This window comes from Rhinatrema bivittatum, chromosome 2, assembly GCF_901001135.1.
Source record: "Rhinatrema bivittatum chromosome 2, aRhiBiv1.1, whole genome shotgun sequence".
NCBI classification, from domain to species: Eukaryota; Metazoa; Chordata; class Amphibia; order Gymnophiona; family Rhinatrematidae; genus Rhinatrema; species Rhinatrema bivittatum.
This window is the reverse complement of record NC_042616.1, coordinates 411,346,506-411,362,292: the sequence shown is the minus strand read 5'-3', so window position 1 is coordinate 411,362,292 and position 15,787 is coordinate 411,346,506. Positions and strand designations below refer to the sequence as shown.

The 15,787-nt window shown below is 44.3% G+C and overlaps 1 protein-coding gene across 1 annotated transcript in view; it reads right to left on the bottom strand.

Moving 5' to 3' along the window:
• The window catches only part of SH3BP1 (SH3 domain binding protein 1), a 153,480-nt gene that overhangs the window by 61,798 nt on the left and 75,895 nt on the right, over positions 1 to 15,787 (bottom strand). The window contains exons 8-10 of the mRNA XM_029590101.1: positions 15,207 to 15,275; positions 4,026 to 4,119; positions 3,082 to 3,221 (exon numbers count right to left, since the gene is read on the bottom strand). Of these exons, the coding sequence (XP_029445961.1) occupies positions 3,082 to 3,221; positions 4,026 to 4,119; positions 15,207 to 15,275 (303 nt within the window). The remainder of the gene's footprint in view (positions 1 to 3,081; positions 3,222 to 4,025; positions 4,120 to 15,206; positions 15,276 to 15,787) is intronic.

The following is a 15,787-nucleotide window of genomic DNA, read 5'->3' as shown; positions in this document are numbered from 1 at the left end:
CAAGCCATAATCAATAAAAATGCAATAATAAAAGGTTAAAAATAACAACTACCCTAAAATAAGGCAGCCAACAAACTTAGTAAAACAAAGTAAGCCAGTCCTGAAGACACAGAACAAGAAAAACACAGTCAGAGGCTGGAAGACACGGCAGCACTCTGTGCCCTGGCAAAAAATAGCATCAAACATGTAAACAGATCATTGCAGCATCGCCCGCCCGTACCTGCCAAAAGGAAGAAGAAAGCAAGGCGTGTCATTGCATTACCCAACTGCCTGCTGAAATACAAATGTCTTCAGCTTAGCCTTAAAAACGTCTCTACACGTTAACAGGCACAGGCTTTCAGACAACAAGTTCCAGAGTTCTGCCGCGTCAACAAAAATGGCTTTTTCGCTTAATATCTGCAAGGCCTGCTTGTCATACAGAGGGAATATCTAACAAACCGCGGTGGGAAGAGCGGAGAGAGTGAATAGGGTTATAGATGAAGCGCACTGATTTTGCCCACAGGAAAGATGGAATCCTAAAAGTTTGGGCATCAAAAGTGCAACTTTGAATTTTGCAGGCCGCAATGCAGGCAGCCAATGTATATCACACAATATGGGAGTAATACTGTCTTTCATTTTCCTCTCTTGAGATTAGTTGGGCTGTGGCATTCTGCATTATCCTACCAGGGCTATTTAGGGCATAAATCGGTAAAACAATGTAACTTGAATTACAATATTTTACTAAAGGAAATATCATTGCTTGCACGGCAGATCTAAAAGCAGAGGCATCAGTGCCCTGGTATACATCGAAGGTAGCTATCTTTTCAAAAGATACTGGATTATGAAATAAAAATAAACTGCACATAAAAAAGAAAGCCTGTCTAGCACTAGTGTTTGAGGCATGGTGAAGTTGTTTATTTATATTATTTTGTATACTGATATTCTGAGTAACAACCATAATGGTTTACAGCATCAATATAAATAAAATCAAACAAAAGCATAAAAACTACAAAACCATATAAATATTACAGTTAAAATAAATCTTAGCCTAGAAAATAAAAGTACTAATAATTTAATAAAACAAAAAATATAGCATACAAATTCATAAAAAAGACATCAACGTAAAAGCCTCACCTTCTCATTCTAAAACAGCTCTGATAAAAAATACAACTATTTAAATTGCTTCCTCTCCAAACGCTCGTCTAATTAACCAGGTTTTTAAAACTTTTTTAAACGTTTGATAATTTGACTGTAGTCTTAACTCAATTGGAAGGAATTCCATAATTTAGTCCCAGCTAAAAATACAGCTCTTTTCCTGACATTGCTCAAATGGGCTGACCTAACCAAAAAAATAGTTAAAAAACCTTTGTTCACTGATCACGCTGCGGGGTATGAATCCGCAAAAATGCATTTAACATTCTATTTTCTCATTATTTAGTGATTTGCGTATTAGACAAAGGACTTTGTACTCTATTCTACATTTTATTTGTAGCCAATGTAATTATATCAAGGTGAGTGTAATATGATCATATTTTTTTTCACCAGTTAGGACTCAAGCAGCTGCATTCTGTAATAGATGAAACAGTCTCAGGGTATTATTAGAAAGATCTAAAAGAAGAGCATTACACTAGTCCAATTTAGAAAAGATCAAGGTCTGCAATACAGTCCTAAAGTCACTAAAATAAAATAGCGATTTAATTTTTTAAAAATGTGTAGTTTATTAAAGCCATCTCTAATCATATTGCTTATAGTTTTCTTCATATTTAACTCACTATCCAGAATCATCCCAAGATCCCGAGCAGAATTAACTAAATTAAAATTAGTTTGACCAACTCTATAGGTCATAGACACATTATATTCTAGTCTGTCGATTAGAAGCACTATTTCATTCTTTTGATGATTTAGTGCTAATTTCAAATGTGCAAGCAATTGTTGGATTGAAGAAATATATATATATATATATATAAAAATTTCAGAGTATTCTCAAAAGAGTCTATTACAGGTAAAAGCATCTGGTCATCATCGGCATAAATGTAATGTATTGTCCTTAAACCAGATAAAAGTTTGCAAAGGGGCAACATTTACAGATTAAATAAAGTCGCTGATCAAGATGAACCTTGGGGTACTCCTGAATCAGAAGGTATTTTATCTGAATTTGAGATCCCAATCTTAACCCTGTATGAATTATTATGCAGATAGTACTTAAACCAAGACATTTTTCCTTATAATCCAGTTTCTGAAAACCTGTCAATCAAATTCAAGCCTGTCAATCAGAATACTATGATTGACAGTATCAAAAGCTGCTGATTGATTGATTGATGTCTTTTTAGAATGTGGTGGGCAGCTTCCGCCTGGAAGTTCTGCAAACATTCCTGGTGAGCCTGTATATGCTGCTGTCCACCACTGATAACTGGCCAGCATGGTAGCCACAGGTCTAGCCATTCTTCATAATTCTTAGCCATTTTTTTTTTTTTTTTTTTTACAAGCAGTTGCTCTTATGTGTATCCATAGTCACAGTATTATTCAGACAGCTAGCGTGCCCTCCAAGGGACTTCAGTGCTGTGCTGAAGGCTTTGTGGGAATTTCTACTGGGGATGGTGGTAAGCTGCTGTGTCTTGCTGAGAGACTCTGAATATAGGAGGTGAACCCCCAGTTCAGATGAAGCTGGAAAGATGTGGAGTGCAGGACGTGCCCCTGTTGGGAATTCCAGACACATGCTGAAGCAGGGTTGCCAACTGGCTCCAGATTTTCAGGACAGGTTGATCCAGTTCTGGTTTTACCCCACTGCCTGACTGGACTTTTAGTCTTGCTTTTCTTAGGGAAATCAATAGGGACACACGATCTACAAATACTGAAAATCTGGAGCCGGTTGGCAATCCTATGCTGGAGGCTTTGACGGGCATGAGTGTGACAAGGGCTGGCCTGATCAGGGGCATGCAAAGAGAACATATTGGGAGACACACTGTTTTTCCCAAAATGGGTGGTATTTTGGCTACTCTGCTGTGAAAAGGGGGCAGAAAACATGCAGCGCAAGCACTGAAAGTGAAGTCTGACACTTTTTTTTTTTCAGAGGACTATACAGTGGAAATCTGGAGCACTTACCTCCTCCTTCATACCCTTCGCCAGGAGCATCATGACACAGGCTTCAATGGGGAGCGCAATCTCGCGTCTGAAATCCTCCAAGTGTGTCTCCAGGTCCACCCCGTAAACGCCCGCTGGCAAGGCATCTATAGGAGAAGGCTCTGGGGGAGGAAGTGAGGGGAGAAGTGAGAGGTCACCAACATTTGAGAGCCCAACCCTACAGAACGGAGAAGAAGAAGAGGAAAAGAGATGAGACAGGTAGAGAGAGGCAAGGAGGCAGAGAATGGGGGAGAGTGGCAAGCTTGGGAAAGACAGAGACAAGGAGAAGAAGAGATGAGAGAGGAATACAGACAAAGAGAGAGCAGTGAGGGAAAAAGGAGCTAAGAGTTCAACATTCAGCAGGCCAGTGAGTGGAGAAGTTAAGCCAGCGAAAGCTACCCAGAGAACTTTACCTGGATGTTTAAGTGAAACATTTCCAGATAACTACTCCACTGAATATACTCAGCAAAAATTACCCAGAAAACAATATCTGGCTAACTTTAGGGCAGATATCATTCTGACTTGGCTTAGCCGGCTAACTGTACCTGGGCAGCACTGAATATCAGCGCTCACCAGCTACAGTGAGACCTTGCCCCCCTGCAATGCCTCCACCTCTTCTTACATCCACATCCAGTGATATTCTGTGTGGGTAATGAGCTACCCCGAGAAAATTTACCCAGTCAGCGGGAGAGGGAAGGGGGGGGGCTGCAAATATTAAAATAAATACTGACCTCTGAAGAGTATTAAAAAAGAGAAATTACCTGAGTAATGGAGGACGGAGATTGGTGTAAGACTTAAGCATCTTTAATACCATTCCTGATGATGTTTGCAGCTTAAGGTGCAATCAAATATTGGGTTCCTCTGGATTATTTTCCCCCCAGTTAGGCACTCTCTGAGCCAGCCCCTTGAGTAGCTTAGGAGATTACCTGCCAGGCCATAATGACTCTCTCTTAACTCCAGCAGCACATGGTCCAGGGAACTCAAGGACTTCCTGTGGTAGTCTGCCTGGATTTCTAGAAGCTGGAAGGGAGAGCGTGAAATAAAGGGAGACAGAGTCAGAGAGACACTTCGGGCAGGGATGGTGGTGGTGGGATGGAGAGGGAGGTGCTTCTAGTTTGGTACAGAGAGGAAACAGCTATCACTCCTCCACAGAAAACTGTGCCACATTTGTGGTTTAAAATATTGAAGGATTTGCTCCAGATGTTACATGGCACCTATTTCTGTTCACAAGCGCCAACTTTTTCAAAATGATTTGAGATGCTAAACCATCTCTCTCTGCCCAAAATCCCTGTCAGGTATTCAGAGAAAGAGAATCAAGGGGCGTGTTTCTCTAGCAACACTTTAATTATAGTTAATTTTCCTCAAATAGCTCAAGTTTTGAGTAGTAGTAATTTAAAATTGTACAGCAAACTGCAATATCAGAGACTAATTAATAAACAGTTTTTCTAACCTTTCTATACCTCTCTGTTCTATCTTTTCATCTTTCATTTAATCTTTTTTTCTCTTGGCGTCCTCCTTCTTTAACTATTAACTATATCTCCCTCTCTATCCCTTCTCCTTCTTCAAAATGGCTGCCAGTCCTCTCATTTTCTGTCTTCTCTCTACATTCCATTTCTGTCTCCTCTTTCCCACTCCGCCACCGTATCTGCAATCTATTTTCCTTCAGTTCTCCCTCCCTCTGCCCCTGGTGCTGGGAACTTCCCCTTAGATTTACACTCACTCTCCACCCTGAGTCCTCATTTACTCTTCTGTCCTCCCCCCCCGCACTTCCGCCACAGGCCCCTATTCACAGCCTTCCAGCCCTAGTGGACTCTTATTCATTCTTTCTTCTTCCCCACCCCTCCACAGACTTTCCACTCCATACCCATAAACTCCAATTTTCTCCTTCTTTCTCACCCCTACACCTCCATAATCTTTCTCCTCCCCTATCCTGCAGACCTCCTTCTTCCCTCTGCTAGCAGTTCCGCATTCTCTCCTCCGTGCTCCAACCACATCGCCATTCTATTCTTCCTCCTTCTACCCCAGACTTCCATTTTCTCATTCCTCCCCCAGCAGACCCCATTATCTTTCCTCCAGCCCCTCCGTAGATCCCTTTTCTCTCCTTCCTTCTCCACCTCAGACTCCCATTTTCTTCTTCCTCTCCCCATACCTCCATTCTCTCTTTTCCCCTTCCCCTGCAGCCCCCATTTTCTCATTCCCCTTCCCCCTGGACACTCATTCTCTCCTTATCCTTCCCTTCCCCCTTGAATCCTTGCTCTCTCCTTTCCATCCCTTCTTCTCCCCAGACCACCATCAGTCCTTCCTTCTCCCCCTTCCCAAATGGGCCTCCAAACCGTCCCCTGGCCAACCTACCTGAAACATCTGAAGGAAGATGTGGGAGCCAATCCTGAATCCAATGAAGACAGAAGGCATGACTGCAAAAGAGCATGTACCAGAGACTGAACTGGTTCACACTCATAGGCCCCATCTCCTATACATAAGCCAAGAAGGAATGGAGCCATCACAAGCCAGTTTAGTTCCTAGCCTGTGCTCTCTCATAATCAGGCTTCCTGCATTGGTCATAGGCCCCACCTCCTTCAGACATGGTCCATGGTGCATTCAGGCAGTTGGCATCCTAATATTGGGGGATGCACCTACAGCATTTATGGAGCTGGTACTTATGCCTCTGTATATATCCCCAGCAAATTCTCTCTATTTCCATACAGAATGTTTCTCAATCATCCAATGTGCAACTGCTTCCTTCTAAACAAAAGGGATCTAAGAGCATCTACAGGAAATGAACTAGATTTTATTTTAATTTTTTGATGCATATGGTATGATTGGTTTATATATCACAGTGAGCGATTTTTTAATCTGGAAGAGCCATCCATAAATGCTTTTTATTTATTTCCAGTAAGGGGAACAGGCATATGCATGTTAGAAAAGTGAAGGAACAGCTATGAGAGTTGTATTTATATAAAAGCCTAAGCCTGTACATCCTCACTGGGAGAGCCAAAGGGCACTCCCTGGGAGATTTACTTTCAGCTCAGCACAAAGACCATAGAGTCATTACTTATGCCATAACTGACCTAGATATCAAAGAGATAAATAAACTGTGAGAACTCCATCTTACCTACAGCACAACAGCCAAATGGTCCTGTACCCAGTGCTTCACCTCAAAATCTCTCCCCCCTCCCCCCCCCAATGGGAGTGAATTTTCAAAGGAGTTACATGCGGAAAAGTAGCATATATCCTAGCAATTTTCAAAAGCCCATTTACGTGCGTAAAATCTTTTGGAAATTCAGTGAAACTTCAAAGGAGTTATGAGCGTAAAAGTAGCAATTATCAAAAGCTCATTTAAGCACGTTAAGTCCATTTACATGTATAAAATCCAGTTCTGCACATGTAAATCCTTTTGAAAATTACCTTCATGGACACAACGAAGTAAGGAAAATAGCAAAGAACCTTGAAAATCCCAGCAGTTACAGATTAGATCGACCTTTTCCTGATTAAAAACTGCAGCCAGACCCTAGGGAACATTAACCAAGCAGTAAGAGATTTCAATGCAAGTTTCCATAAAGCAACAAGGGAATTATTAACCGCTAAACCAGAATAAAGAAACCTGATCAAACGAAATGCATCGTTTCATAAGGAATATAAAAGCCTAAAACAAAAAAAGGAAAACTGGTTCTTAGCTGCTAATTTTCGTTCCTGACCTGTACCCAAACCAAGATGATAACACTAACAACCTTACATGCAACCTCTCACAACAAGCAGAAGGAAGGTGAATTTGTAATCATAAAATGAATTAGCAGGTAAGAACTTCATTCCTGTTCATATCAGTCCAGATTCCTGGGATGTATCTAAGCTCCCTTAAACAGAATGGGACCTGGAGAGTAGGGGTGTGCATTCGTTTTGAACTTAAATGTAAAACGCAACTTTTTTTTTTTTTTAACTTAAAAAAGTGATGAGGCGAAAACGATCGGATTTCCAACTTATTCAACATAGCTATGTTGAATAAGTTGGAAATCGCGATTGTTGATCCTAAATAAAAATTTAAACCCCTCACCCTCCTTAATCCCCCCCCCCAAGACTTACCAAAACTCCCTGGTGGTACAGCAGGGAGTCAGGACGCCATTTCTGAACTCCTTTGCGAGGAGCACGTGACGTCGGCGTCACGTGATTCCCCGCGCGATCGCTCCGGGACCCTCGTTGCACCCAAAAGGAACTTTTGGCCAGCTTGGGGGGGTCAGGAGGCCCCCCAGGAGGCCCCCCCAAGCTGGCCAAAAGTTCCTTTTGGGTGCAATGAGGGTCCCGGAGCGATCGCGCGGGGAATCACGTGACGCCGTGTCACTCCGACGTGACGCCGACGTCACGTGCTCCTCGCAAAGGAGTTCAGAAATGGCGTCCTGACTCCCTGCTGTACCACCAGGGAGTTTTGGTAAGTCTTGGGGGGGGATTAAGGAGGGTGAGGGGTTTAAATTTTTATTTGCACGTATGGACATAGACTCAACTTATGGAATTCTCCATATGTCCATATTGACCGCAAATGGGACCCCCTTTCGACTTATGAACATAAACTTTTGCTCTGCACATCCCTACTGGAGAGTCCTGCTCGTAGAACACCCTCACCAAAGCACATGGAAGCCAGAGCCCCGACATCCAAGCAATATTACCTAGTGAAAGTGGGCAGTGACTTCCAAGCAGCCGCCCTGCAAATCTCCTGCATAGACACCTGTTGTGATTCAGCCTAAGAGGTCGCCTTGAGAAAGCATTGAGTGAGCCCTTAAACCCTCAGGCACAGGAAAACCTCTAGAAATATAAGTCGACCCAATCACCTCCTTAAGCCACTATGGAATTGCAGCCTTAGATGCCTTACATCCCCTTCTTTGGACCACTGTACAGTACAGAGGTGATCCAATGTACAGAAATCATTAGTAACTTTTTGATACCTCAATAATGCATACCTTACATCAAGAGCCTAAGTTCTCTTGCGTGAGGTGTGGAGGAATCCAAATCCAGAAAGGCCAGTTCCACAGTTTGACTAAGATGGAATGCCGAAACAACCTTTGGCAGAAAAATAGGCACCATGTGTAATGACACACCGAATCTGAAATCTGCAGAAAGGGATCTTGACACGACAAAGCCTGGAGCTCCAAGACTCTCCTGGCTAACAAAGATCCCTTAGAAAATACACTTTAAGAGTCAAGTCCTTTAACGTTGCCCTTCTGAGCAGTTCAAACGGAGCCTCATGCATTCTTCTAAGCACCAGATTAAGATTCCAGGACTGACAGATCTTTCTCACTGGAGGACACAAATTCTTAGCCCCCGAAGAAATTATATGACATCCAGATGTGCGGACAGAGGATATCTCTGCATCTTACCCTGGAGACAGCCCAAGGCCGCTACCTGGACTCCCAGAGAGTTAAAGGCCAGTCCCTTCACCAAACCCTCCTGTAGAAAAATCAAAATATGCAACACTATAGCCTGAACAGGTGCACCCCGTTAAAAGCACACCAGGACTCGAAGACCCTACAAATCCTCACATACACCAAGGAAGCTGGGATAATCTTGGTAGGGATTCTCTGATCTCCCCCACCAACACAGACAGCCCAGCCCAAGAATCAAAGGTGGCCGCCATACCTGTGCTGATGGGGAGAGTAACTTCGGCAGACCCAGCGCCTCATGGTGATAGAAGCGACTTGCCAGCAGCAGCAGCAACTGGACCCGACGTCGCAGAGACAGCAGGTACACCCGAAGTGCCTTCCCGCCAAAAATGCAGCCTGCACACAGTCCAACCCTGTTGCGCGGCAATCGCAATCCCCCCACAGGAGTGGCAAGCAGTACGGCGCACCATTACCACATAGCCAAGATCACACGCTACCAGACACTCACCCTGCATGGCCTTCAACCGCTAGCTCTGTATCCCTCAGCTCTGTATCCCTCAGCCGAAAAGAGATGCCAAAAACAAAAGCAGCTGTAAACCTCTTACTTTTTTTTTTTTTAAACTAACTTTAGCATCCTAGGCAAACAAGAAATATAAAGTGGGATAATCTCCTGCACCGCCAGGCTTGTATCTGCAGAGCTGCCAGTGGGTTTCAAGCTGCTTTGTGAAGGGGAGAGACCTCACGGAACTCTGGACCAAGCTAACAAAAGGGTCACCACCTCCCTGCTCGTCCACCTCAAACCAGGAGGGATGGCCCCCACCAGGACCTAATGACCCCCTGGCAGGAAACTTTCTTATCCTTTTCTTCCCTTGTTCTGATTTTTTTTTCCCATTCCAGACTGCAGGATTTACGTGACTCCCCGCAGCCTGGCAAAGAGCAGCATGACCAAAAACAGGCACTTAGGGCCTCATTTTCTAAAGTTTCGCAGGCCTGCGATACTTTAGAAAATCGCGTTAATGGGGGGCGGGGGGTCAACCGGGGGGGAGGTCCTGCGCTAGCCGGCAGCGATCGCACCGCTGCGGTGCGATCGCTGCCGGTTTCGCACCCAATAGCGCCACCATAGAAGGTGTAGCTATTGGGCACGAAATAGGACACGAAAAGGCACCTACCTTTTCGCCGTCTGCGGCGTCTTCGCAGAGTTGGCCCCGGTGACGCCCTGACTCCTCCTCTTCCGGGGCCGACTCCGCTCCAATTTAGGTAGCGCAGGCGTGCGATAGCTTTAGAAAATGAGGCCCTTCGTGCCTGAAACCAGCCCCTCACAGCACCGCTGAAAAAACAGATGCCAGGAAGAACTCGCTTGCTGCACTACTTGTCCTCCCCAAACTAAGCAGCAAAACAGAGGAAGAAAAAGAAAAAAATGATTCTTAAATTGTTTTTTTTTTTTTTAAGAAAACTTTACCAGGAAAAGAAGGGAAGCCAAAAGAAATAAGATACTTCCCTGCGTCCTTGATAGAGCGGTTTCTAGCTGATTGATGGACCAGGTCACCTGGTCCATCAATCAGCCAATCAGCCAATTTCCCTTGACAAATCGCCCCCCAACCAGAGACGCTGGCATCTGTGGTCTCCCGGGGGAGAGGCAGGTGGAGGAACTGCATCGAACTGCCCCGAAGAGAGGACCGTATCGGGGGGGGTCGCCAGAGTCAGGATCGGCAGGGGAGGTGAAACCTTGGGGTCCGAATTGGCATCGGGAGGCGCAGGAGCTGGTAGCTGCGAAAACAAAATGGCCACCGTTCCCGTGTCGGGAGGGAACGGGGCCAACCTCCCTGAGGGCGGGCACGCTTGACAGCGTGAACTCGGACCTCCTGCTGGTCTCGAGGTCCCTCCCCACGGGGGAGGGACCTCATGCATAGGCCCTCCCTGGAGAGCCGCGACCCGGGCTCTCCACAAGCTGAGCATCGCGACAAGCGCGACATGGGAGAGAGAGAGAAAATTCTCCCGAAGACTGTCAGCAGCAGAGAAGCAGGTAAACTGTGCTTGTAAGGCTGGAGTCAGAGGAATGGCGCCTCTCTGACCCTGCTGCCCTGAGGGATCGATGTCTCGGTGCAGCCTGCTGCTGCTGCTGAAGGGGGAGAGGTTGGACCACCAACGTGCACCCAGACAGCAAAAAGACAGTGAGGACTAAAAAACCTGAAATTGAAAAATTACATAGGACTTACCCCATAAGAGCAGACAGAGAAGCAGAAACAGAGGGAAACAGTCCCTAACAAGTTCTGTCTGCAAGCCTCAGTAACTAACTGGAAACAAAAACCTTCTTTTTCTTTTTGTTTTTTAAAGTTGATCCATTCAAAGGAGGAAGTAAAGTAAAGTAGAAAGTAAAGTAACAGAAAAACAGAAATATTCTCTGTCCAAGACTACTGGGGCACCTCAGGTGCCGCTTTCATCTGCTGGAGTCAGAGTAATACTGAAGGAACGCAGAGGGCGCTCCAACCTATTAGGGGCCACCCTTACAGTTTTTGCTTTGACTCCATCTGCTGGAAGGGGGACATAACCCACTGTCTGGATTGAACCCACTGTCTGGACTGATCCGGGTACGTAGAGGGAACACTCTGAGAAGCTAGAAAGCTTGGAAAACCACGTTGACCAAATTCAAAAGATCCAATCAGGATTAATGAAAGGAGAAGTTGCAAATGCAAGGAGAATTGAAATTATGGAAAATAATTTCAGGTATAATACCCTGAGAATATTGAACTTTCCCATCATAAAATTTATCTCACCTAAAAAGCAATTCAAAAAATTTGCAGTGTAAAATCTACAATTACCTCTGGAGAATATTCCATCTATAGAAAAAATATATGTTATACTATCAGGGAAAAAGGAATTTGAAATTGGGCAACTTCAAAATCAATCAGAACAACTGAATAATCTCACTGACATTTTGGAAGGATCAATGCAAGATCAAGTGGAACAACGTGGAACATTATACATAAAATTTCAAAAAGCTGAAGATAGAGACAAAATAATAGGACTTTTTCTACGTAATCGTGATAAACCTTATTTAACACAGACAATGTGGATGTTTCTGGATATTACCAGGCCTACGCAGATTAGGAAAAGGAATTTCTTACAGATGAGCCCAGAGGTTAAAAATCTAGGGGCTCAAATGACTTTATATTACCCCTGTAAATGTATATTAAAATATTTGAACGAAAGATATGTGTTTCTAGAACCACTAGAGCTCAGGAAATTCTTAGATGATCATACTTCTAAATAATTCACATTTACCAATCAGATCATGGGCTTTGATAAGGGAATGCTCTTAGTTTCTTCTAATTCCTTAAGTAAATGGAAATTTCCTTAATATGCTCCAAATTGTGTATCTTGGATCTTCCCTGATTCTTTATAAATGGTCTTTTTCATCTATTTATATATTGGACTCTGGTTATATTATATTTCTTTCTGGGTTTTGAGATAATACTTTAATCCTAAATTAAGACTGAGCCCAATATGTATAAGTATTTCTTCTGTTGTTGTAATGTAAAGACCTATTCATTGACAAGTTTTAATTACTGTCTATAAGTTGTTAAAATCGCATAAATAAAAAAAAAAAAAAGAAGCCATGGAACCCAGGACCTGTAAATAATCCCAGATCTTGGGAACTGACAGACGCAGCAGCCATAGGACCTGACTCTGCAACCTGACTACCCTCTCCATAGTCAGAAACACCTTCCCTATCTGGGTATCGAAGCACGCCCCCAAGTATTCCAATGACTGGGCCGGCTTCAAATGGCTCTTTGCCAGATTTGTCACCCAACCCAATGAGTCCAGGAAGTGCAGGACCTGCTGGACTGAGCAACAACATTCCACTTCTGACTTTACCCATATTAGCCAATCGTCCAGGTACAGGTGCACCAGGACACCTTCCTTCCTGAGTGCCGCCACCACTACCACCTTTGTGAATGTGTGCGGCGCTGTTGCCAACCTAAATGGAAGGACCTAAAATTGGAAATGCTCTCCAGAACCATGAACCTCAGGACCAAATGGGGATATGGGGATAGAAAGACCTCTGTCAAGTCCAACACCAGAAACTCCACTTTGCACACTACCTCTATCACAGTGCACAATGTCTCCATCCGAAAACACTGCATCCCGAGAGCAGCATTGACCTTCTGCAGATTGAGAATGGGCCGAAAGGTCCCATGCTTTTTTGGCACCACAAAGTACACAGAGTACTGACCCTGCCCCCTCTCCTGAGGGGGCACTGGAAAAATGGCGTGCAGGAGCTGTAGCCATTGCAAAGTATCCCCCACCGCCTATTGTTTGTATTGAGAGACGCAGCGGGAGATTACAAAGCCGTCCCTGAGCGGATGAGAAAATTCTCTGGGGGCCACCGTCCCTTTGGGTGTCTGCGTTGGGCTTGAAAGGACTTCTGCCTGCCCAAATTCTGTTTTTGCGCCATTGGCCCAGGGCTCCTGCCAGCATGAAATCTCCTCACCTCTCGAAATCGAGCACGCGGAGGGAAAGATTTCTTGGGGGTTTTCTTGTCCTCTGGCAACTTATTACCCTTCCGCTCCTCCAACTGCTTCATGAGCTGCTCCAGATCCTCCCCAAAGAGCAGCTTGCCCTTGAAGGGGAGGTTAGACAGCTGGGCTTTAGACCACACATCCACCGACCAATTTCAAAGCTATAGGAGACTCTGCACCGCAACCAGAGAGATCATACACCTAGCTGAAGTCCGGTTGGGATCAGCCTTCCCTGCATTCACAACTCTTTCTAATGGGCTTTTTGTTTTGTTCCCCACCACTAAAAAGGGACCATGGGAGTGAGGAGGAGCCATCACCACCTTAGGAGAGCCTGGCCCAGACCCTTGTGAATGATTAATCAATAATAAAACCATCTCTGCAGATTGCTTGAATATTGAAATGCAAGCAAACAGTAGACTAATAAAAATTATTAATATGGTTTTACTATTATGTGTTTTATATTTCTTGATTTTATTGTTTGATGCTTTATGAAGAATAAACAGAATTCTATTTTTCTATTGTTGCATGGTATAACAAATCTGGCTTGTGGTTTTAATTCAGTGTTTTGTTTGTACATTTCTGTTTATAGTTATGGTCTCTTTATTCTGAATTTAATAAGTGTCTGTCTGTATTCTTCATGTGTGAGGCATGGCCATCCGGCATCTTGCAAGTTCTATACACTGGCTATGAAACCAGTGAATCTCCTGGAAAGTAGGGGTGCTCAGAAGGGGTGAGAATGAGAAAAGTAGGGGGGGCTACTGTAGGCTGTGGAAGGGCTGACAGCAAGCAAGAACTTTACAAAATAATACAGCAGTGCTAGGGCAGAGGGGCACTCACTGAGTGAGCACATAAGCAGCAGCATAACAGTAGAATGTGTGTGTCTTAGAGAATATGTGTATATGTGAGTCTTTGTGTCTGAGAGGGGGTGTGTGTGATTCTTTGTGTCCTGAGAGGTAGGGTGTGTGTGAGTTTCTATGTCCTGAGAGGGTGTGAGTGTACTAAGAGGCTGTGTGTATGTGATTCTTTGTGAATAAGGGTGTGTGTGTATCTGTGAGTCTTTTGGTCTGGTGGGGGCATTCTACCTCCCCCGGTAAAAGTAAAGGTGGATCCCTATTGCTGTGAATTCTGGTTTTGTGACTCTTGATGTGTGAATGGTTGGCCACCCCTGCTATACTGCATGACCTAGATACTAGGACACACTCCTCAGTAGGGGTCCCAGTGGCGTCCTTTACAGTAATAGTCAAGTGTGGAAATCATCGGCGAAAATTTTACTTAGTGCATCCAAGTATTCAGAATTTTCACAGTGGAAAGTTGGCAACCGTATCTCCATCTTCCCCTCCCCTAGAGTGAGAGGTGAAAAAGGGCAACAGTGGGTGTGGGAGGGAAGTGAGTGAGGGGAATTGGAGGGGATCGGAAGGGATGCAGGAGAGAGAGTGAGGGAGGGGATAGGAGGTGCTATTGATTGCGAGTGGGGGAAGTGGGAGGGGAAAGAGAGTAGGGAAATCAAGGTGCTCTGGGGTGTGAGTAAGGTGATCAGAGCTGTGCAATGTGAATGAAGAGAAAGGGTGTGTGTGGAGAGGATCAGAGGACTGTGACGTGTAAGTGAGAGGAATGGAAGGGAGCGTGAGAGGGGAGTCGTGTGAATGGATTATCCCTTCCTCTCCTGATCCCAGATCCCTTTCTCCTCTCCCATCCCCAATCTTTCTTCCCTCTCCCTTTCCTTCTCCTCCCTCTGTGCCTCTATCCTCCTCCATCCCTTTATCTCTCTACCTCTCCTGCTTGAGATCCCTTCTTCATTACCTGGAGTGGGTTTATAACTTAGCTGGTTAGCACTGATTTTCAGCAGGTTTTGGCTAGGTTCAGGATAAACTAGTCGAATGAACTGTACGCATAAATCTAACTGTTCAAATTTTGACCAGCTAGATTAAGGCAAATTTTCAGCCAAAAACCTAGCTGGATAAGCTCAGTTGAAAATGTTCCTAAAGATAACAAGTTAAAATTAAGCATTTACCTTTGCCGTTCAGCAGCTTTTTGAAAATTGGTCCCTAAGTAATTATTATTATTATTATTATTAAAGTTTACTTCCAGATTTGGGTACAATTTTTTGATCCAAAAATTAAAATGAGACAGAGCACTCTCTCAGCCAATTAGACAATGCAGTTGATTGCTACGGCATACGTAGAGGTGTCCCCTATCCTTCCAGTCCACAGGTGAGACTTACTTTAATGAAATAGTTGGCATGCTCGTTTTCCTTGGTGGAGAAGTGGTAAAGATCGGCCAGATATTCATCCTAGTGAGAGACAAGGAGTGTTAAATCTTTCTTATCATCACTGCCATCCGCAAATCCCCACTATCAGTTAAAAAATGCATTGCATCGAAATAAAAATATTATAATTTCAAAAAAAAAATAAATGCATTTTGATACAAAGTACAGATTTCAGAGCTACCAACAACCCCTCACTAGGGTCAGCTGTACTAAAGGGTTTCTCACATTTTGTGTCTATGGGAACAATAATTAGTACATCTGGCCCCAAGAGAGATAGACCATCAAGCTGAGAAGAACCACTGTCCCACCCTACCTAAGCAACAAGTTGGTCTTCCTCCCATCCTTCTGCTTTTCCCTCATTTATAAAAAGTAAGAATCCCTGAGAGTCCTGTAGGCTCGAGGGACATCTCTTCTGAGACGATCCTGCAGTGCCCCTCTCTGTGGGCTGCCAGGGCTTCTCTGCCTGCATAAGATCAAGTGAGAGGCCTCTGCAGCACACCTGAGCCCCAGCCAGTCCCGACAGATAACAGACTGCA